General features: G+C 56.1%; 1 protein-coding gene across 1 annotated transcript in view; it reads left to right on the top strand.

The window, feature by feature from the left end:
- PCDH1 (protocadherin 1) overlaps nucleotides 1-17,017 on the top strand; it is a gene marked incomplete at its 3' end in the record, with an annotated part of 43,640 nt that extends 26,623 nt beyond the window's left edge. The window contains exon 5 of the mRNA XM_084295313.1: nucleotides 16,632-17,017. Coding sequence (XP_084151439.1) covers nucleotides 16,632-17,017 — 386 coding nt within the window. The remainder of the gene's footprint in view (nucleotides 1-16,631) is intronic.
- Nucleotides 17,018-20,528: the final 3,511 nt, after the last annotated feature.

Genomic DNA, 20,528 nt, shown 5'->3' with positions numbered 1-20,528 from the left:
AGCTGCTTCTGGTGGTGCTGGGCTCTGTGTGCACCATCCGCCCTGGCTGAGTATGGGTGGCTCAGGAGTGCCCTCCCTAGCCAAGGGCCCTGTCTCCACGCTCGTGGTGCTGAGATGTTTTTGCAGTGCTGGGCAGCTGCTCTCCCCCATCTTCTGCTTAGTTTCAGCCTGGTCATGAGCTTCTCTTTAAGCGTCTTGCAATTATTGTTGTTGTGTTCCTTCCAGCCAGCAGATGGGACAAAAAAAAATTACTTTGTCTCCTCCAACACAGATCTGCCAGAATGAAGTCTCTAGATCTTAAAACCTATTCTTCTTTTTTGCATTATCTTTAAATGTCCCTTTTGTCTCGCAGAAAGTGTTCCAAGCACATGTTCAGTCTGCGGATTTTTTTTCAACCGTACCCTGCAGCATTTCTGCTTTGTTGCAGAGTGCTGAGGAATGCTTTTGACTGGGCTCCCTGCTTGGCTGTGGGATTCTAGCTGGCTCTGTGCTGCTCCCAGCCAAGCACCAGTGAGCCTGGCTAGGACATCTGGGGCGCTGAGACCCTTCTGTAGCAGGAGAGGTCTCACCTTGTTGGATGTGGGTGGGACAGAGTCAATGCTGCTGTCCCTAGAGCAAAGAAATTTGGTCTCTGGCTGGCACTGCATGCCTGTGTCTCCTCTGCTGGGCACCACAAGGTCACCTCTGACTGCTGGCTTGGGTCTGGCTGGTGCTTGGACTCTGTAGCTGAGACTTCTTGGGATTTAAGTTTTACCCATCTGCAGCGTCCTGCTTTTTAGCACTCACTAACATCAGGGCTGGAGCTGCCCATTGTAGGAGTTCCACTGTTACGAGTGGTTTCCAAGCCCTGCTTTTGTTTAGGGTATGTGTTACGAAGGGCTCCCTATGACCATCTTCCACATCTCGTCTGCTTCTACAAATTATATCTGGGTTTCTCAGTGGTCCTCAGATCTGCAGACATCTGCATTTCTTAATAAGAAATCATGAGCTTCTCTGCTTTCTTCACCTAATGTTGGTTCATCCCAAAAGATAGCGTCTGATTTTCCTAATAGCTCCTTAAGAGTGGTGTGGGAAAAGATTCTTATCGTGAGAGGCAATCTGAGAGATGGCTAATGGTCATGCATTACATCATCCTGGTTTCAACATGCCATTTCTGTCTGGGCTATTATTTCAAACTCGTTCTCACCCTATTTCTTCTTTTCCATATTTTCCAGCACCCTTGTCTGGGTAAAGCGTCTCTTGCGAAAGAGTCATTCAGGTCAGAGCAGCCGTGGCATGCCACACCACCCGTGTCACCTTCCTTAATTGTACCGAGGATCCCAGGGGGAACAGTACAGCTGTTTTTTCTTCCCCCGACTCAATAACAAATACATCGCTACCAGCTACAGAGAATGCCTTTAATCCTCTCAAGACCTTCTGAGGAGGATGCCACTTGCTTCAGAGGCTGTCCAAAATAGCTTTAATAATTTATTTGACATTCTCTTTTGTCTCACAGGATTATGTGGTAATGCACATGTAAGATTGTCCTGAAGTTCTCCAAAGATCCTTGGCAGATCCTGGACATCTCCAGAGGGGTTATTTGAAGGAGCCAAATTTCCCTGCTGGATTCTGATGACTTTTTTCACCCTTTCTGTCCCTGAACTGTGGCTGCAGCTTATGAAAAATCTGGGCAGGACAGTTGCTCTGAGTCAGTGCCCCAGAGACAAAAGCTTCATATTTCAGTAGGAAGGTGCCTTCTCTTGGAGAATATATCGGTCCCTGTGGCTGTGTGTGTGCCTCCTGCATTCAGAATGGGATTCCTGGGATTTCTGCTATTCTTTCCAGCCCTGTGCTGGGCTGTGGCATCTTCCATTCCCTCGTGCTCTCTGTGGGAGGACGATGGAAAATGTCATCTCCCTTCTCTTATGTCCTTTGCATTCTTCCTGCTCTGAACTTAACCAGGTGGAGCAAGTCCTGTCGTTTTTCTTAGATCTATTATTTCTTCCATTTGGAGGGATTTCAAAATTCTGTGTTATTAAACCAAACAGATAAACAGGTAAGAGCAATTTTGGAGCCACCAGGCTCGGTCAGCTCTGCAGCAATTGCTGAGGCTTTTCAGAGAGGAGCCTACTGCAAATGGATGGGAGGAGACAGTTGTTATCTAGAACCTGTAAATGAGCTTATGCAGGGCAGAAGACTCCTGCTGTCCCAGACAAGGGAGGATTTCCCAGCCCACCAGGTGATGCCAAGTCCCTGCTCCAGGATAGGAATGCTTTCCTCCACCATGGCATCCCGGTGGGGCTGGCTCCCAGCTCTCACCTGCCCAGGCACATGCTCTGGCAGCTCTCTGGCATTTAAATGGGGAACTCTTCACCTGCACAGTGTCAGCTGCAAGACGTGGTGTAGGTTACAGCCACTCAGCCCACGCAGAGGTTAGGTTCTTTGCTATCGCCTGGCAATGGCTGCAAATGCCAAAGTGTACCAGTCATCAGTAGCTATTCTTATCTGCACCATATCTAAGCACCCTTTCTTCAGTACCAAGTCTATTTGCCAAATAATAGGTTGTCATCCACAAACTATTTGCGGATTTAGGGCCAGGTCATTAAGCTTTGTTATTGGAAGAAGCTTAGAATCAAGTCTACAGTGGGGACAAAAGCGTGGGTCTATCCCCATCCCTGTATTGCTCCTCCAGAGAGGATGTTGCTCAGAATAAGGGGTAGGATGAAGCTCCTTCAGGCTCCTTGTTTGCATTTTCTGTAACACTTTGAAATACGCATTTGAGCAGAGCTCGAGACCCATTGTCCTGTCTCTGTTCAGACAGGTGCTCTGGAGCAGTTGCAGATGGTCCATGTGACATCTACAGGAGATGGAGAGGCAGCCAGCAGCTGAGTTAGGCACATTTTGGTTGCCAAACCTGCTCACCACAGCCAGAACCCTGTGTGTTTTATTAGCAAATGTGCCAAAACAGGCATCTCCCCTCCTCTGTCGCAGTTTGCCCATGCCTGTCCCCGTGCTGTGTCACGCCAGCACGGCTGTCCGGCCGGCTGCATGGCAAACTGGATGGGGGAGCGGAGCAGGTTGGTGTCCTGCTGGATTCCTTTCTGCTATTCTGGCTACTGTGGGGCTCCTTCAGGAGCTGAACTGGCAGGAAGCAGGGCTTCTGGAGAGGGGCGGTGAGCAGCCCGGTGAGGTCGGAGCTCAGATTTAGAATACGTCTAAACTAGAATAAGCAACGGAGAGTAAAAGCAACAGACAACCAGGATCCCTCAGCAGTCCCAGACTATTTGTTGTTTTCAAAGAGCTGCTCCCTTAGAAAGCTCCTTTTGAAGTAATTTGACATGCCATTTCCAGCTCCTCTATGATCTAACTCGGTTATTTCCCCTTTATCTGCCTCCGAATGCACCTGAGCATCTCTATAAGCCTGCCTGCCTGCCAGCACCTCCTCCCATGTAAAGGGACCTGCATTAGTGTGGGATTTAAACTTAATGCCCGAGAAGCTTATGAACTCTCCTATTTGAGCTTCTTGAGGACTTCACACTGCATTTTTTTCTCATAAAAATAGCATGTGCCTGAGTTTGAAGGATCGGTCAGCTGTAGATCCCTCAAATGGAAAATCCCTCTTGTCGGCATGAGATAGAGGATAAGGGATTCATTCCTGTCCCCAGTGAAATCAACGTGAGCTTTGCTATTGAGACAGGTCAAATGTCAGTCTCAGTTGTTCTCTCTTCCCCAGGATTTTATCCTTTGTGCTCTCACTATCAATGAATCTCTCTTCCTGTCTCCTTCCCACAAGCTCTCATCCATCCTGATTTGAAGTCACCTCCATTAAGTGGTTGTAACGCTAGCTCTTTGCTTTACTTGCAGAGAGGACACTCCATAAATCTAACATTAGTCATGGCATCTGGCGAGAGCTACCAAGGATAGGCTGCTTTGACTCAGAGGTTATCTAACCGTATCGGCCCCTGCGTTTGCCTTTCCTCTAAGGAAGCCAAGGCTCCCTGGCAGGATCTAGGGCTCATTTCATGTGAGCTGATGCAGCCGTGCAGCCTGCTCGGGGCTGGGGCCCACGTGGCCATGTCCCTCTCCATCCCCTCTGCCTGCTCTCAGCAGCACGAGCTCCTACAAGCACCTGCAGCCCCTTGTGTGCTTTGCTTGTTTCGCTGCCTGTGCGTGTTTGCTGTGCCTGGGGATCGTGGGGCTGTGGGCATGGGGCTTCCCAGATAGCCTGCAGCGGGTGAGCCAGCAAAAGTGCCACGAGTCAGGAATAAAGCAGCTCAGCTGGCACGTCCATGTGCCACGTTCAGGCTAGCTGCAGCCATTTACTTACTCAGGTTGTAAAAAGCAAAATGGGCTTTTGTGGATGGCTCTGATCCCTCTGCAGGGGAGAGGCTGGGAATGGGATGGGAGAGAAAAGCAGGACGCTGGGGCTGCATGGGCACGGGTGCACGAAAGCAGCAGCTCTCCATCAGTTATGTGACTGTGTCTGTTTTAAAACGCCCTTGCTCAGAAGTGAACAAGCAAGGAGGCAGCAAGAGGGGTAGGGTCTGATCTTTGCTCAGGGATGTGTCAGAACAGCATGTTGTGTTGTTTTATAGCTGCTGAGGAAAGAGAAGATGGAGTAGGGAATGTAAAATGACAGAGAGCGAGTAGACATGGTATTTGCCTGATGTATTTTGCTAGTAATTAGTATAACACCAATTAAACATAAGTCAACTTTTTTTTCCTTCAGTGGTATAAGTTATTGCTTGAAAATATGCCAGCTAAAACCAAGATATTAAACTTTGAGGGATATGGAGATCTCTGTTCCTTGAGGATCTCTAGATGAAATTACCCAGACAACAGGGATCTTGACAAAAGCAAGACTTATTATTATCTAGAAGGAAAATGAATAAAAGCAAAAGAAATTGTGTATTCCACGTCTAGCGTCTTGCTGCTCATTACACACACACAGGAAGGGGCACCCACAGAGATGCAGATACATCAGTGAGTGAAAGCAAATATCTCACTTTCCTGAAGACAAAGCTGCTTTGCCAGCATTGTTCCCCCCATTGTTTCCTTCAGCCTTGCCCGCCTTTGGGCTCTTCTCCACGGCATTTCTGCAGGCAAGCCCTGCTGCCCACACGCATTTTGCTTTTTTGTTCTCCCAGCCCTGTTTTCCCTCTTTGCTAATCCACATCATGAGACTCAGGACAGTTTGCCTCTCGGTCACTTGGCACATAAACCTCCTTAATGATGATTAATAGCTTCTTCCTGAGGGTCAATTGCTGATCTTAGACATCTCCAATCGCAGATGCTTTTGAGCTCTCTACCTGGCCAGGTCAGGGCTGCTCTTTCCAACAGGTTTGCTGCTGCTTTGCTCAATGTTACACACTGATTTTTTTACTGAACTGTAAGAGCTGCTGCTATTATCTTCTCAGTTTTGAAAAATAACCTGAACAAATTTTGCCCTTGGACCCATTCGGGAAGTTCTCATCTATCTCTGGTGGACCATGAAATCAAAATCTCCTCCTGATAGTCTTGCTGTTCCCTTGTGCCGTGCATTGGGGGTGATGGAGCTGGCAAATCCCTTCAGCCAGCGTGCCTCAAGTGTGAGATGAGGCTGTGTCCCTCATGCCTTGCCAGGTGTAATCCTTGCTCCTTCGTTAAGCATGTGTTATTCATTCAGTGCCTGGCAGCCCTCCTTACAGGGGTGCAGGCTTTGTGGTGTCCGACCCGCAGCCAGCGAGCTGCAGCACCCAGGGGTGGAGGGACTGGCATTTCCCCTCAGAGAGGAGATTTTTCTTCCCATTCCCACCCTCTCATGAGGCTGCCTTTCTGCCACGCTAACAGCAAGCAGTTTTCATCAGCATCAGATGAAGGCTGATGATTTTTTTTTTTTTTCCAAACAAACCGCAGTCTGCTCTTTTCCCCATTCCCAAACCTTCCATTTTCAGAGATGAGCTGATGTCCTCCCGTGCTTGTGCTCACCTTTAGCAAGCTGCAGTGGCGTTGACGCCTCCTCTTTTTCCAGGAGATGAGATCTCCCCAGTCACGGCCATCAGCTGCAAAGCTCCCCGTGCCTCCGTGGGGAATCATGCCAGCATGATGGCAAGCCATTTAATTCAGAGTCGTTAACCACCTGGGCTGATTCCTTGGCAGGAATTTTGGCTGCACTGCGGGAGGATTTGGCCAGTGTGAGTGCTGCTTCTGCCGTGTGCCAGCCACAAAAATCTTTACCATTTACCATCCGCTGCGGACTTCCAACCTGTGAGCGTGTGGCTGTTGGGGGGCGAAGGACGTGTGTTTTCAGCTGGCCTTGGTGCCTGGTTCGTGCTCTCCCCTGTGGGCTGCTCCTCACCTTCCAGCAGCCGGCAGCCTGACTCCCTTGTCTTGTGCTGGGGTGTTCCTCCTGGTTTCCTGGCTGTGTTTTCAGAGAGGGCTATCTGCTTGCGGTGGAGCACACCCTACCCAATCCTCTCCTCATTCCAAACCCTTTCTCATTTTCTCTATGATAGCCCCCAGCCAAAGCCGTGTGCAGGGTCTCAGCTTCAGGGTGATCTCTCCGCCTTAATGCTCACCCAAACTGGTGCGTGCTGTATTTTACCTGCATTAGACTCTCAGGGTGGATGTGGTGCTGGGTGCCCACACCCCATGGTGCCCAAGAGCATCAGCCCGGGTCTGGTGCCCATCCCCTGGCCCTCCAAATGCCCGCTGCTCACCGCTGGAGCCCTGCAGGGACCTGTCCTCTGCTTCTCTCCCTCCTCGAGGTCTGCGATACGGTGCAAGCAACAAGCCAGCTGCTACAAAAAAACAACAAGGCTCCTGAAACAACAGGAGCCTGTGCTCTCTTTGCTCTTAAGCATCCCAGGAAAAATCCTGGAAAGGAAACAAAGCACCAGCGCACAAATCCAAACTGCTGATTCCTCTCCAAGCTTCCTTGGGGCTTAGGCTTGAGCCCCTTCCAGGGGCGGCTTCTCCTCCTCCCCCTGCTCTGCATCTCCCCCGTGTGCTCTGGGGTTCCTTTGTCTGCAGCCCCCCCAGCTGAGGCCAGCCCTTTTCATAAAGTTGTGATTTCTTTTGTCACTTAAACACCTATGTGACTTCAAAGGCCTTGAGCAGCTCTTTGCTGCACGGCTCCCGGCCCCCCTGCAAGAACAATTTCCCCTGATTCATTGTCCTGCTAGTGAAAGATTATTAAATTGTTGATGGAGCTTAACAATGGTTTTGTTCAAAGGCAGACACACGTATGCCAGTTCTTTTCTCCTTGACACAAGAGCCGCAATACAAGCGTACAATGAAAGACAGCCACCGAGGAGCAAGCGCTGAGCGCTCGTAAAGCCGGTGCGGTGTCCCACGTCCTGGTGCACCTCGCGGTCACCTCCTGGGCTGGCACGCAGCTGCCCAACACCAGCCTCTAGGTGAGGTCCAAAACCTGCTGCAAAAAGACTTTTTTTTTTCCTCCCTCTGTTAATTCTTGCTCATACACTTGGGGTTGGGAGGGCCTAGGAGCCACGGTCGCCCCCTTCCTCTCCTTGGAGTGTGCCAAGCGTGTGCCCGCGTCTCCCCTCGCAACCTGCGGTGGGGATCATTATATAGACCGCGCAGCCCCGGGCTGCCTGACATTTTGCATTATACAGACTTATTTTCAATTGCTTATCACTTCAGCAGATTTCCAACACTAAAGCTTAAATTTTCCATGCTGGGTTTCCCTCAGGTTGATTTCTTTTTCTTTCTTTCTTAAGTTTTAGCTAAGGCATTCCAGCTGTTTTCTGAGAACAAGACATGCTGTCTCAGCCGTGCTAACAAACTGGTTATAAAAATTTCCTTTCAAGACACATTAGCTTAACTATGCTTTGGAAGAGAGGTGTGGAATTTGGCACAGAAGCTGTCAGCATCGGCTGGGGGTTGTTTACCCCAAAAGGCTGAGGTTTGCACCGAAGGGATGCCAGCACGCATCCCCCGCATAGCTGCGCCCACATGCCCTGGTGCAGCCTTCAAACGGCATCGTTCTGCAGGGTCCCAGCTCCGTGGACGTCCCTCCTGGGGCAAGCCCAGTCCCCAGCACTTGGGGGGGGGTCCCAGTTTTTTTTGGGGGGGGCTGGTGCTGCATGGCATGGGCTGCTCCTAGTCTGGAATGGGGCTGAGAGCAGCTTGCCCAAAGGGAGCCACCCCTCTGTCGGCTTCTCCCTTTTTTTTTGGCATTCCCAGGGCACGTTCCCTGCCCTTCTCCCGCTTCCCACCGAGGCTGCCACAAGCTCCAGTGCCCTCCCTGATGAGCTGCTGCCAGGAAGGGAAGCACGGCCGCAGCTTTAATTAAATGATAAGGGCAGAGCCCCGGAAGTGGGGAGATAAGTGCAGCGGTGTCTGCCACCGCACTTGCCTGGGCTCCTTCTAATTAGCAAGCAGAAGCTCCGACGAGGAGAGTTAACCCTTAGAGGGAGGCTGGCTGCAGTGGCAGGAGAGTACCAAGGCTGCTCCCAGGGATGGGGTACCAGGGGAGCTGGGGGGGGGACCCCTGTGTGTCCCCCACTCCGTGCCACGGCAGCAGGATTAGACCTCCGCCTTTCACAGGCAAGGTAAAGCTCTGGGATTAGCTGGCCAGGTTCCTTCTGTCTGAAGCATTTGCTGCTTTAACACATCCTGTGCCTTGAGGGTGGCGTGGGGCCGCCGTGCTGCTGCGCTCGTCCCCTCTTGGGGACAGTGTCAGGGGTGTGGGGCAGGATCCTACTGCAGGAGCTGGGGGGGAGGTCTCCAGGTGCTCTGGGAGGGGAGGAAGAAGATGGGGTAAGAGGACTGCTGTATGTGGGGAGATGTCAGCAACCCATAATAATAATAAGGACCAAGAGCTCTCCAGGGCCTGGTGCCACAATGACAGACCTCTGCTCTGCTGCTGTTCACCCAGACACAGGGCTGCAGAGTGCATTGCTTCAGAGGGTCACCAAAGGGCTCCTCGGCTGTAGGGTGGCAGGTATCTGGAGCTCTTGGTGGCCTGGCTCCTTCTGGTCACCTCGTCCCATCGGCTGGAGACCCTGGACCATGCTTCCTGGTGTCCCCAGAGAGCCCTGGTGGGACAGGGGGACAGGTCAGCCCCACGGACACAGGCTGGGGAGCGTCTGGGAGGAATCCTGTGCACAGGAGGCATTGGCAAAGGCGAGGTGGGAATGTGCACGCAGCAATTGTGTGTCGGTATTTGGGCAGCAGGAATGCGCATACGAGGCATGCATGAGCTGACAGCCCCTGGGGACGGCAGGTGTTGTTCCTCTGCGGATTTACATAACCATCATTAGCTCCAGCAAGAGAGGATGCAAAAGGCAGAAGGGGAAGAGTGGCCGAGGAACCAGCTGGAAGCTCCTTGTCCGACCTCTGTGTGCTCCAGGAGGTGTCTCAGGGGTTGGTGCTCCCCTGGGTACTGGGGGGGAGAACGATGAGACCAGGAAGGTGATTTGGGTACGGCACGGTTTGGTTTGGTTACTGCGTGGCTGCCTGGCCCTTCGGGTGGTCTTTTGTTAAAGGTCTGTTGTTTGTGGGAGTCGTGAGCAGTTCTTGGCTGTCCAGAGCACAGTGTTTGGGCGTTATAGGCAGCGGGGTTTCATCTCAGAGGGAGACTTGCCGCTGTGTTTTGTAGAGCACAGGTGAGGAGGGGTGCCCAGCAATGCCCATTATTATCTTTACATTGCTTGAAATTTTGGCAAACTTGAATGACAAGGAAATGGTTTTTCATGGTGGATGTCTGTGGCTTCCCAAGTATTTTGAAAATAGATGTTGAAACCTGCCCAGATATCTCGCTTCCAAAAGGAGATAGGAAAGGAAATGGCTGGGTTTACTCCATAGTAAAAGAATCCCACTGCCCCCCAGCCCCAAGCTTTGAAGATGCAATTTGCTGTGATTTCCTGACCCTTTCATTGTGCCTTCTCCGGTTTCCGCAGCCCGTGGGGTGGAGTCTCGCTGGCAAAGGCTCTTCCCCCTCCCCAAAAAGCCCAGTTCATCTCCCAGGTTTTCCTGTCCTCTCCCCTGCAGCCCCAAAGGACCCCAGGGAAAATGTTTTCCACCAGACAGTGGCTCTGGTCTGCCTCACGAAGCAGACTTTCAAGAAGTGAATTAAGACTGCAGGGACAATCCTAATTTTGGCATTTCCTAACCTTTGAACCCCTTAATCCTATTAAGGTAGTTCTTAATGTAATTATTCTGTAATTTAATGTAATAATTCTGCTTTTTATAGCCCAGAGAAGGTTGAAGCCCCGTGGTGCCAGGGCAGGAGATCATCCAGCCAGCACCACAAGTGCAGAATCTGTTAGAGGGGATGCGATTTGCTTCCCTGAGTCTTGCAGGGATTGCAGTGAAGATGGGGGGCAGGTGATTTTGGAGAGATTCCTCTGAGCCTCAGGAGCATGGGCAGGACCCAGAGCCTTCAGTCTGGATGCTCTCGGTGCCAGCGGTGCGACCCGCATCCCGTTGCCGCGGCGATGGCTGCAGGATGCTGGTGTGTCACAGCCACCCGCGGGCTGCAGGTGCAGCGGTGGCAGGGATGTGGTCCCTCCAGCCCCAGCAGCAAGGGAAGGAGGTGGAAGATGTCCCCTGGGAGCCTGGGCTCGGGCCCTCGCTGCCGAGGCCTGTGACAAAGCGTTTTAGCGTTACGCTACCTGTGCCGGTGATGCTGAGGCTGGTGGGTGCATCTGTCCCCATTAATTACACACTGGTTCTGCTGCGATACCCTTGGCAGGATCTGGGAAGTCGTTTGCTTCGGTGCTGCAGTTAGTATATGCTGCTGTAATATACTCCAGGGGCCATGGTTTGATCCGTGTGTGCATCTGGGGGCTGACAGGCCATTAACTTTGGAGCGAGCTGTCTGCACTGGTGTTTAGACACCATTGTTCAGCGTTAGGGGAGCGCTGCTCGCTGCTGCAGGGTCTGGGGGAGAAGGCTGTGTGCGCTATATCTGTTGACTTTGGTGCCCAGGAGAGATCCATCTGTGTGCTGGCATCAGAGCTGGATCTTTCTCGGTATTTATTGCGAGCGCTGGTGATGCTCACCGTGGCCCAAGAGCTGTAGGTGTGGCGTGGAGCTGCAGTAACCACCTTGATGGGCACTGTAGGGTCGCTCCCAGACACCGGCAGCCATCTGTCTGCGTGCTGTCACGACGGTGTTAAGTTTGGAAAGCCATCTGCCCGGGTGTTGTCGTGCTAGAATTGGTCCCCGAAGCCGTCTGCCTGGGTGTTGTAGTGCGAGGAGTGGTCCTGCAAACCGTCTGCCCGGGTGTTGTGGGGATGGCATGAGCTCATTCTAGGAAAAATAGGGACTGACGTGGACGGCGGGGAGCGCGCCGCTTGTGCGCTCAGCTTCTGATATTTCTCTGCTCATTGATCTCTGGAGCATCGCTGTGGAAATGGGCATCGGTCCAGCCGCCTTCCCCAAGGCCTGGAAAGAGAAATTGGTGTCACGCTGGTGCTGCGCTGGAGAAAGAGGGCTTGTGCTGGTGGCTACGTGCAGGGTGGGAATCAGGGACCAGAGGGGGCTGCAGGAGGTGATGCTTAGGCCCCCCCCGTGTCCAGAAGGTGGGCATCCACTTGCCGTGCCCACCTCTTCTGGGGGCCTTGAAGGGGAGGACCTGGTATCAGGGCTCTGCAAAGCAGTGCAGGGCTCCGCAGCCACCTGCAGCACGGCTCCCCCCTCCCAAAAGCTCTCTGAAGGGGAAGGGGCACTGAGGCAGAGCCCCTGAGCTCCTGTGCACCAAAGAAAGCTCACGACAAGTCAGGGGACGAGCAGGGGACGGGCTGTTGAGCATCTCCTGCTGCCAGCAGTGTAGGAGAAAGGCATGGAGAAGGGTGCATCTAGGGGAGGGATGGTGCAGGGGACACATCCCCACAGCACTGGGGCGTGAAGACATGGAAAGCACTGGGGTTGCAGCATATAAAACCAGGATTTGGGGGCTCACTACCCAACTGGCTGCACTGTGAGGGAGCAGCCCATGCAGCAGCGGTGCCTGGAGCAAGCGGCACCGCAGGGGAGAGGTATCTGGAGGGAACAGCGCTGTGAAACATGGCACCTGGGGGACGTGGTGGCACCGCGGGGGACCGGTACCTGTAGGCATCAGCGCCATGGGGGAACGGTGCTCGCCAAGAGTGGTGCGGAGGGGGGACAGCACCTGTAGGGGGGAACGCGGCAGGGGAGAGCTGCCTGGAGGTAGGTGCTTGTAGGGGAGTGGTGCCTGGGGAGAGCAGGAGAATGGTACCTGGCAGCGGGAGCGCATGGGGGAATGGGGCCTGCTGGGGAGAGCCTGCGGGTGCTGGTGCCTGTAGGTGCGAGAGCTTTGGGGGTGGGACATGGATGGTGCAGGAATGGCCCCAGTGAGCTAGGGTGGAGCTGGGGAAGGGCGCCCACGTGAGGGAGGTGTGCTGTAGGGAGCTGTGGGAGAGAGCAACACCAGGGAGGAGCCGTTCCCATGGCAGGGACACGGGCAGGGAGGACAGTGCTGCTGGGACAGGGTGCCATGGAAGGTCACCACCATAAGGGACATCCCAGCAATGCTCTGCAGAGCCCTGAGGGCTCGGTGCAGGGAGGAGTGGTGTTGCCAGGTGTCCACACCTGGGAGTGGAGGTGATGAAGCAGCCTGTGCTAGGAGCAGTGTCCTGCCTCGGCCAAAAGCCAGCAGTTTGGACGGCAAGTCCTGGCTTCCCCATCCCAGGTGGGATGGTCTGGGAGAGGAGCAGTGCTGCTGGGCTCTGAGCAGGGGGGCTGGATGAAGTTAGGGTCTGATGTTCTCCGTGCCATCAGGGAGGGAAGACAAGTCTTTCCGATCTAACGCTTCAGGAACGCATCCTGCTGTGCCTCCCAGCTGCTCTCCCAATCTCCCCATAGCCCTGAGCCTCCCCACTCCCTCCTCGCATGCTTCTCTCTTCCCCCTCCTGCGCTTCTCTGCATCCTCTGCTGTGCCCTGCTGTCTCGCACCCCCAGCCCCATGTTCCTCCTTCCCAGAGCTCCTCTGCAAACCCTCGCCCCCAAATACCTGTCCTCGTGTGCTGCAGCATCCCTGCTCCCCCAGCCCTGAGCACCATGCTTATGGTACTGATGATGTCTGACACGAGTGGAGGAACCAAACCAGGGTGTGCACGTTGGAGATGGTGGCAAAAAGCTGTGGTCCGGGCTGGCTGTCAGCCTGTGCTTGAAGATACCTGGCTTGTAGTGGGCGAGGGAGCCCCAGCCCATCTACTGCAGGAGATGGAAGTGCCTGCTGAGTGATGCTGCCTGCTTTTGTCTTCCGTCTAATGGCACTCAAGTGCACTGTTGAAATCTCCCACGAAGAGCAATAACACTACTAGAAGGAGCCCTTGCAAGTGGGATATAGAGAGATAATTAGCAGCGGCACCAATATGTGCCTCTAAGGAGACGGCCCAGCACAAGACTCCTTCCCAAAGAGCAGAGGTGCCCTGGATGCCGGGAGAAGAGGGGGGAGAACAGGGCTGCTGCTCAGGGAGCTTCCCCTCCTCCAGCCAGGGCCAGACCCAGCCCATCTCTGAATGCATGTCCCATAAAGCCCCCTTTTCATCTGAAAAGTTCAAAGGGATGCGACTTTTACTGCCCCGGCTCATTCCTATGCAATGAAGCCGAGCAGCCCCCAGGCAAGCGGAGAGAGCCAAGCAATAGAAAGGGGGGAGCCAGTGGTCTGCAGATGCCCAAACAACCACGCATCCCTCGGGGCAGGGACGTTCAGCCTTCTGGCATGGGGATGCTGATAACAGGATGGGCTGACCCCTCTGGCCTGCAGTGAACAGGCAAAGCTCTGGGAAACGCAGCGTCTTCGTTGACCTCGCACCCAGAATCGGCCCTTTGTGGGCAGGATTCCCACCAGCTTACCCCCAAAGATTTGTGCTTGCCTGTGGTGGCACATTGAACTCCAGCCCACCGGCATGTGCTGAGAATTAGGCCGTGGGGTCGTGTTTGCTGTAAATTGGGGCTATTCAGGAATTGCACCCTGCCCCGTTCCCGGGCTCTGGAAGTGGAGCTGGTTGTGCTCGCGGCACATAATGCGCTCCTTTAGCGGAGAGCGCGGTGCCAGCATCTCACTGCAAGAGACAACGCTGGAAAACGGCTTTCGTGCCAGAAACAGACAATGGGAAAAGCAGAATAAAAGACCCTGAACACCGAGTTCCTGCTTGACCCTGCGATTTCTCAGCTGCTATTGGCGCAAGGAAATCTCCACAGCTTTGTTCCCTGGAGAGGTGGCTTTATTTCAGCCCTGCCGGCACCCTCAGCAGAGCACCTTCCCTTGGAGCAGGAACTGGGGGCACCCAGGACTCCCCACTGTGTGAATGAGCAGCACCGAGGCTTTCTGGACGTGGAAATGATGACAAGCTGTCCAAATTTTGCATTGGGAAAGGAGATGACAGGAGACGGAGACGTTGCCTCTTGAACAGAAGTGAAAGGCAACACAACATGGCCATAGGTTGACCAACCAGCGGCCACCAGAGCATCCTGTTAGTCCCAGGAGGTGAAAACTGAGGTGCCCCACCTCTGGCTTTGAGTATTTCTCTCTACCCATGGCTTAGAAAAATAGATGAGGCAACTCTGCATGCTCTCAGGGTAGGACAGTTTGTCCATGGCTCTGAGAATGATCCTAAAGCCCTGCGCTGGCAAGCTGAGCTCTCACAGTGGCCTTTTGGGTCACTTTGGTCCCCGTGATGCTTGGTCCCCTGCTGTTGCACCCTGCAGCATGAGCATGGCTGTCCCCTGCGTGCGGGTTCCTCTCCGTGTGCCCACCCGAGCACCCACAGAAGCACATCCAGTTGGGTCGTAGCCATGTGCCTGTGCGCACATCTGCCTGCAGGGCTTGGGCCACCACGAGCTGGGTGGCCACAGGCTCTGCGAGCCCTGCAAGGGCCAGCTGGGAGGCTAGGGTGAGGCTGGAGAAACCAGTGAGAGCTTGGCAGCGGTGGCCAAGCAGCCTGAAGGAGGCTGGAGCGGGACCAGGAGAGGCCAAGGGACTCCTTGGAGGCAGTGGGTACCGAGAGGACGTTTTGGGGCTTGGTGCAATGCGACGGGGAGGGCTGGTGGAGGCTGGGGCTGTGCACTGATGTGACCCTCTCGTCCTTTTTCTGCTCCTCATTAGAGTCCCCCGAGCGGAGCAGGCTGTGAAGGGGGTCTGCACGGAGGTATGTCCTTGTGGCGTCTGCCAGGATATCGCAGCTAACACGTGCGCCAGCGGACGGGAGAATTTGGGATGCAGTGGGGGTTGTTTTAGGGCAAGATATGTTCCCACACACTGCTTCTCTGCTAACTGTGCCCCCTCGTCCATACCTGTCCCTTCAGCTCTCACTTTTGACCCTTTCCAACCGTTCCCAGCATCATATGGAGCCTTCTCCTGCAGTGACCTCGTTGCAATCACGGTGGTGCCTGTGTGTGAAAGCTGTGCAGGGTGACTTGGGGACACACATGTCCTCGAGCCCCAGGCTGGTGGCAGGAGGGACGTGCTGCAGGGACAGAGCCTCAGCACGCTGCAAAGGGCTCTGGTTTGCCTCCTACCAGGGCCTGGGGTCCTGAGCAGCCTGCCCTTCTGTCCTAGCATCGGCACCAGCCTTGAGCCGCCAGCAGGCGCCCGTGGCAGTGAGGTGTCCCGGTGGTGGCAGGGGGCTGTGTGGTGCCCCGAGGGGGCTGATGGCAAGGGATGGCTTGAGTCTGGGATGGCTCCTGAAGGTTTGCTCACCTTTGCCTGGAAATGCCATGCTGCAGCCTCTGCAGACCTGTGATGGGCACTCCCTGTGGCCAGGACATGTGGCCAGGGCACAGCAAGGCCTCGAAATGTCTGGGATGGAGAGTGGCCGGTGCCTGAGGACACCAGCCCATGATGTGGTGCAGCTGGTGGCCACTCTCCAGCAGCCGGGGAGCTATGATGCCCTCAGATATCCAGCGCTCTCACGGGCCAGTGTTTGACACAGAGAAGTTTGGACACACCTGGGGCAGGGATTCACAGGTATCAGAAATGTCCAACCACTCTAGGGTGGCTGTGGGCTCTCCCAGGTGTGCTTCGTCATGTTGCCAGACTCTGGGAGACCAGGAGAGGTCTGAGGACCTCTATCTGGTTTCGGAGAGGAACCTCCAGTTGGTACTTGGGATGGCTGGGTGGCAAGCAGGGCAGGATGGCCCATAGCTGGTGCTCAGGAGACCTGGCTGTACCTGAGGGCAGTGAAAAGCCTGGCTGCATTTGGGACATGGACTGTCCCATGGATTTGGGACAGGACTGAGGACTCCTGTCCATGCATGACGAAGCTTTTGGGGTGTCCAAGGGTACTGGACCAGGGGGGTACCTGTGTCCTAGGGTGGGCGCAGGGAGCTCTGCCTCGCCGTTGTCCCACCCGCACCCACTGCAGGGGTTTATTGTCCACGGGGAGCTGGGCTGAGCTTGGCAGGAGGCACCGGCTGCCAGGAGCCTTGGGCTCCCCACCCAGCCCTGCCTCCATTCCCTGGGTGGCCGTGGGTCCTTCCATCCCCGTCCCCCTGCTGCAGGAGGGCAGAGGCCTCCCAGCCCTGCTCCTCCTCCCAAGGGGTCGCGGGGTCCCTCTCTGGCCTGGGAAACCGGCCCTCTTGGTCACCCCATGGGTGCTGGGGGGACCTCCAGCCTCACCCCGCCAACCTGGCAGGTCCCGGCCATGCCTAACAATGCTCTCCCTTGCTTCTTGCAGATCTCCGGCCTCTGCCCGATGTAGCCATGACTGGGACCTGTACCCGGGAGTGCACAGAGTTCGGCCACTCCGACACCTGCTGGATGCCCGGCCAATCCTCCCCCAGCCGCAGGCCCAAGAACGCCCTCAAACTCTCCACTTTTGTGCCTTACCAAGACAGAGGGAGTCAAGAGCAAGTCGGGAATGGCAGCCCCAGACTCTCAGAAGAGCGCAGCACCAAAATGGCCAACCTCCGCCTGCTCCCCACGTACAGTGCCTTCTCCAATAGTAGCCATGAGCCCTGCAAGGACTCTCCCATGGAGGAAATTCCTCTCACCCAGACCTCGGACTTCCAGCCAGCCACCACCCCCTCGTCCCAGACCACCAAGAGGGAGATATACCTGTGAGGCTGGCCCGAGGGGCAGGGAGCAGACGTGCTTCTGAGGCCAGCGTCCAGAGGAACATTTGAAACTTCGATGCTTTACGGGCTCCTGCGGCCGGGTCTCCTCCGGGTGGTGGTTGAGGTGCCCAGGGGCTGTGAGGACAGCAGGGCAGGGCAAGGCAGGGATGGAAGGAGCGCCTTTATAACCCATTTTCCGGGGCGGGTGGGAGGGGTGAAGGCATCCAAAACCCGATTTCTGAGCACTTGCGGGTGCATGCCTCTGAACTGCGTGGTCGGGGAGGGCTGGGCAGGCTCCTGGTGCGGAGGGCACGGCCGGGGAGAAGGGCTGACGTACCAAAGGTCCGCGCAGAGCTGGTGGAGTTCCTGGGGCATAGGACGAGGGGTGTCCCCGCGCACAGGGAGCGAGCTGCCCGGCTCTTTGCTGTAGACTCCTGTAAATACGAACCTTAGGAATGACATTCAAGTCCTGCCTGATCGAAACTTTTTATTGTCCTTGAAACAAAAGACATTTAAACGAACACACACACACACACACAATCCCAATCCACAGGGAGCAAGTTCCAGCTTTGAATGGTTTGCTGCGTGGAAGAGCCCGCGGGAGCGCAGCGTCCGGCCCACACTCGTGTTCTATATTGTAAATAGAGATGTGACCAGTCCCTGAAACGGCAGCTGGGGAGCTGGAGGAGAGGGGCAGCCCTAGCCGGACTGTAGGGACTTGACTATTTTTCAGCCTGGATCTCTTTCGGAACGTTGTCACTGTGCCCACAAGCTGCAGGGTCCCTAGGGACTGCCCGGTGCCATAGGCGGGGGCTGCACTGGGGGTGTCCCTGGTGGCCCTGCGCCCGATGGCCGGAGGAGGGACGGGGAAGTCCCCAGGCAAGGGACCGGCTGGGTCCGGAGAAGCCCTCAGTCCCACTCCGCTGGCAGGGAGGTTGGCATTGGCTGTGGCGTCTCAGCCCATCGCCTTGTGCCTCCTGCGGGGCCGGGGATGCCGGTGGGGCCGGCTGTGCCATGCCTTCGACCTCCGTCCTGTCCGCCTGTAAGCCACCATTGCCTTCGTCAGGAGGAGCGTTGTCTCAGGGTCACGCCGGGGGCCACCACGCCCCTGCCCGCTGGTGTCCCACCGCCCTTAGGCCACAGGGCCGCTCTCACGGGCTCCAGCTTTCTCTTCCATTGTCCGGTCCCCGCTGCCCCCGGCTCCCCTGCAGGGTACCCAAGCGGGTGACACCGCGCAGGCGGCGGGGACGGCGCTCCCGGAGATGCGCACGCCGGAGCGGGGATGCCCGGGTGGTGCGTCCCTGAGCACCTCCGCCTGTTTTTTGGGTGACCCCGGCAGGAGGGCTCTGGGGGACTCACGCCTCATTCCTGGGTCACCCTTCCCCGGTCCCCTCCTCCCCGCTGGGACGTGGGGACGGGCTGTGCTGCACCCTTGTTCTTCCCGTACTCGCGCGTCGGTCGTCTTCATCTCTGGGATCTTCCTTAGGGAGCAAGGCCAGTGGTAGCTGCAGGACGGTTTCCCCCGCTGCTCACCCTCGGTCCGCGCACGGGGAGAGGCTGGGGCTCTTCTCACCGATGGCTCGACCAGCACAGGGTGGGGACACCGCAGGGACACGGCGCCCCGGTGCCGCCCCACTGGCTGCTGCGGCCAGCGGGCTGCCCTGCCGGCGCTGTGGTGCCTGTCGGGGGCCCCCCTGCCCACCTCCCACCTCCAGCAGCCCCTCTCTGAGCAGCTTCTCTCCCTTTGCTTGGGCAGCGGTGGCAGGATGTGGCCAGCTCCCGGTGACCTGCGGGGCCGTGGGGCCCCAGCCCTGCTCCTCACCTGCCCTGGGGACCTCGGGGTGCCACCCGGAGGGGGCAGGACCCTCCTCCCGGCCCCCCGCTGCTGCTCCCCACCCGCCGGCCGGCGGCCCCATGGGGCAGGCGCCTCGCTCCTGGTGGCCATCCGTCCGGGCGTCCCCGCTCTACCCGCAGCCACGCGGCGGGGCCACGCTCTCCTGGCCTGGCTGCCTGAGCAGGTCACGCTCCTGAACTTGTTTTTAATTGTAGCTCTGTAGTTTCAGGGCCTAACTGGGCAGAATGTGCAATTTTGGCCGCGCTGGCCAGGATCTCTGACTCCACTGCCAACTCGACTGCTCACGCCTCCCCGCGGCTCTGGCGGCGGCAGTGTCCGGTGCCCCTCTTGGGTCCCCCCGGCAGAGCCAGATCGGAGGGGTGCTTGTCCAAGACCAGCTTCCCCAGGCCACTGCCTGTGGGTGGGCTCCCTACTTTCTGCTCGGGGTCACCAGTAGGACCCCGAAGCTCCAAGCCCTGTGGCTGGGGTTGCTGTCTTGTCTCCTGGAGCGCCTGGCGATGTTCTCAGTGCGAGCGTGTTGCAAAGGGGGGGGGTGAGTGCAGAGGGGACGGGTCCCCGGGGAGCCATGGGGATGGGAGAGATGGGAGCCATGGGGAGGGGTGCAATGGGGATGGGAGCCATGGGGATGGGAGGGATGGATGAGATGGGGATGGGTGTCTTGGGGTTGGGAACCATGGGGATGGATGTCATGGGGATGGGCGGGATGGAAGCCATGGGGATGGTTGACATGGGGATGGGAGCCATGGGATTGGAGTATAAGGGGTGATGAGTTTGGGGGGGTTCTCAGAGGGGTGTTGGTGCTGGGTCTTTGGAGGGGAGCACAGTGGGGAGAGGACATGGGTGGTGGAGAGGGGATGGGCATCTTGGGGGGGGGTTGAATGGGGAGAAATAGAGAGGGCAGGGGGAGCGGGTCCTCCATGGGGGTGCCGAAGGGGGCAGTGGGTCTGGGGGAGGAGAAAATACTGGGCATTGGTGCTGGGATGGGGGGCAATGGGGGGGTGAAGCTGATGGTGTCACTGGGGACCAGTCTTGGGGGTGGGGGGGTTGTACGAAGAAGAGGTGCTGTTGGAAAGAAGCTCATTTGCACAATTTAAGCCAGAAGGATAAAGCCTCCGTGCACGTGGGGGGACGCTCCCCACGGGCTCCAGCCTAGACAAGCACAGGGAAGAGGGGGGGGGTTGGACGCCTCTGCGGGGGGGTTCACCGTATCTCACACTGCACTAGGACAAGCCAGGGGTAAAACCAAAGGTGGGAGCCAGGGAGCAGGCGGGCTGCGTGGGAAGGATCTAAGCGACCCCTTTGTAGCTCTTCAGTGTTGGTTCTATTTATACGAGATTTCATTTCCTTGCTTGTGATGCCTTGTTTTTTGTACAGTTTTATGTACATGCAGGTGTAGCTTTTCTAAAGGAGAAATCCTATGGCAGAGTAAAGTACCCAACTATTTTTCAGATGGTGACCTATGTCTAAGGCAACGCCTCTTGCTAAGGTTGTATTGCTCTCAATGTGTGATGCATTTCCCTGTGCGGGGAAGGCTTTCGGCCTTGGGCTTGGTTTTCCCCGGGCGCTGTGAGCACAATTGATTCCCTTGTAACTCTTTCTGTTCAGAGCAGTGAGCATGACACCGTCGTGATCCCCTTTCCGTTCTCTCCTGTTCTGTTTGTTT

Source organism: Netta rufina (assembly GCF_964035555.1).
Source record: "Netta rufina genome assembly, chromosome: 14".
NCBI lineage: Eukaryota > Metazoa > Chordata > Aves > Anseriformes > Anatidae > Netta > Netta rufina.
The sequence above is the reverse complement of the archived record's forward strand: the minus strand, read 5'-3'. Positions and strand labels throughout refer to the sequence as shown.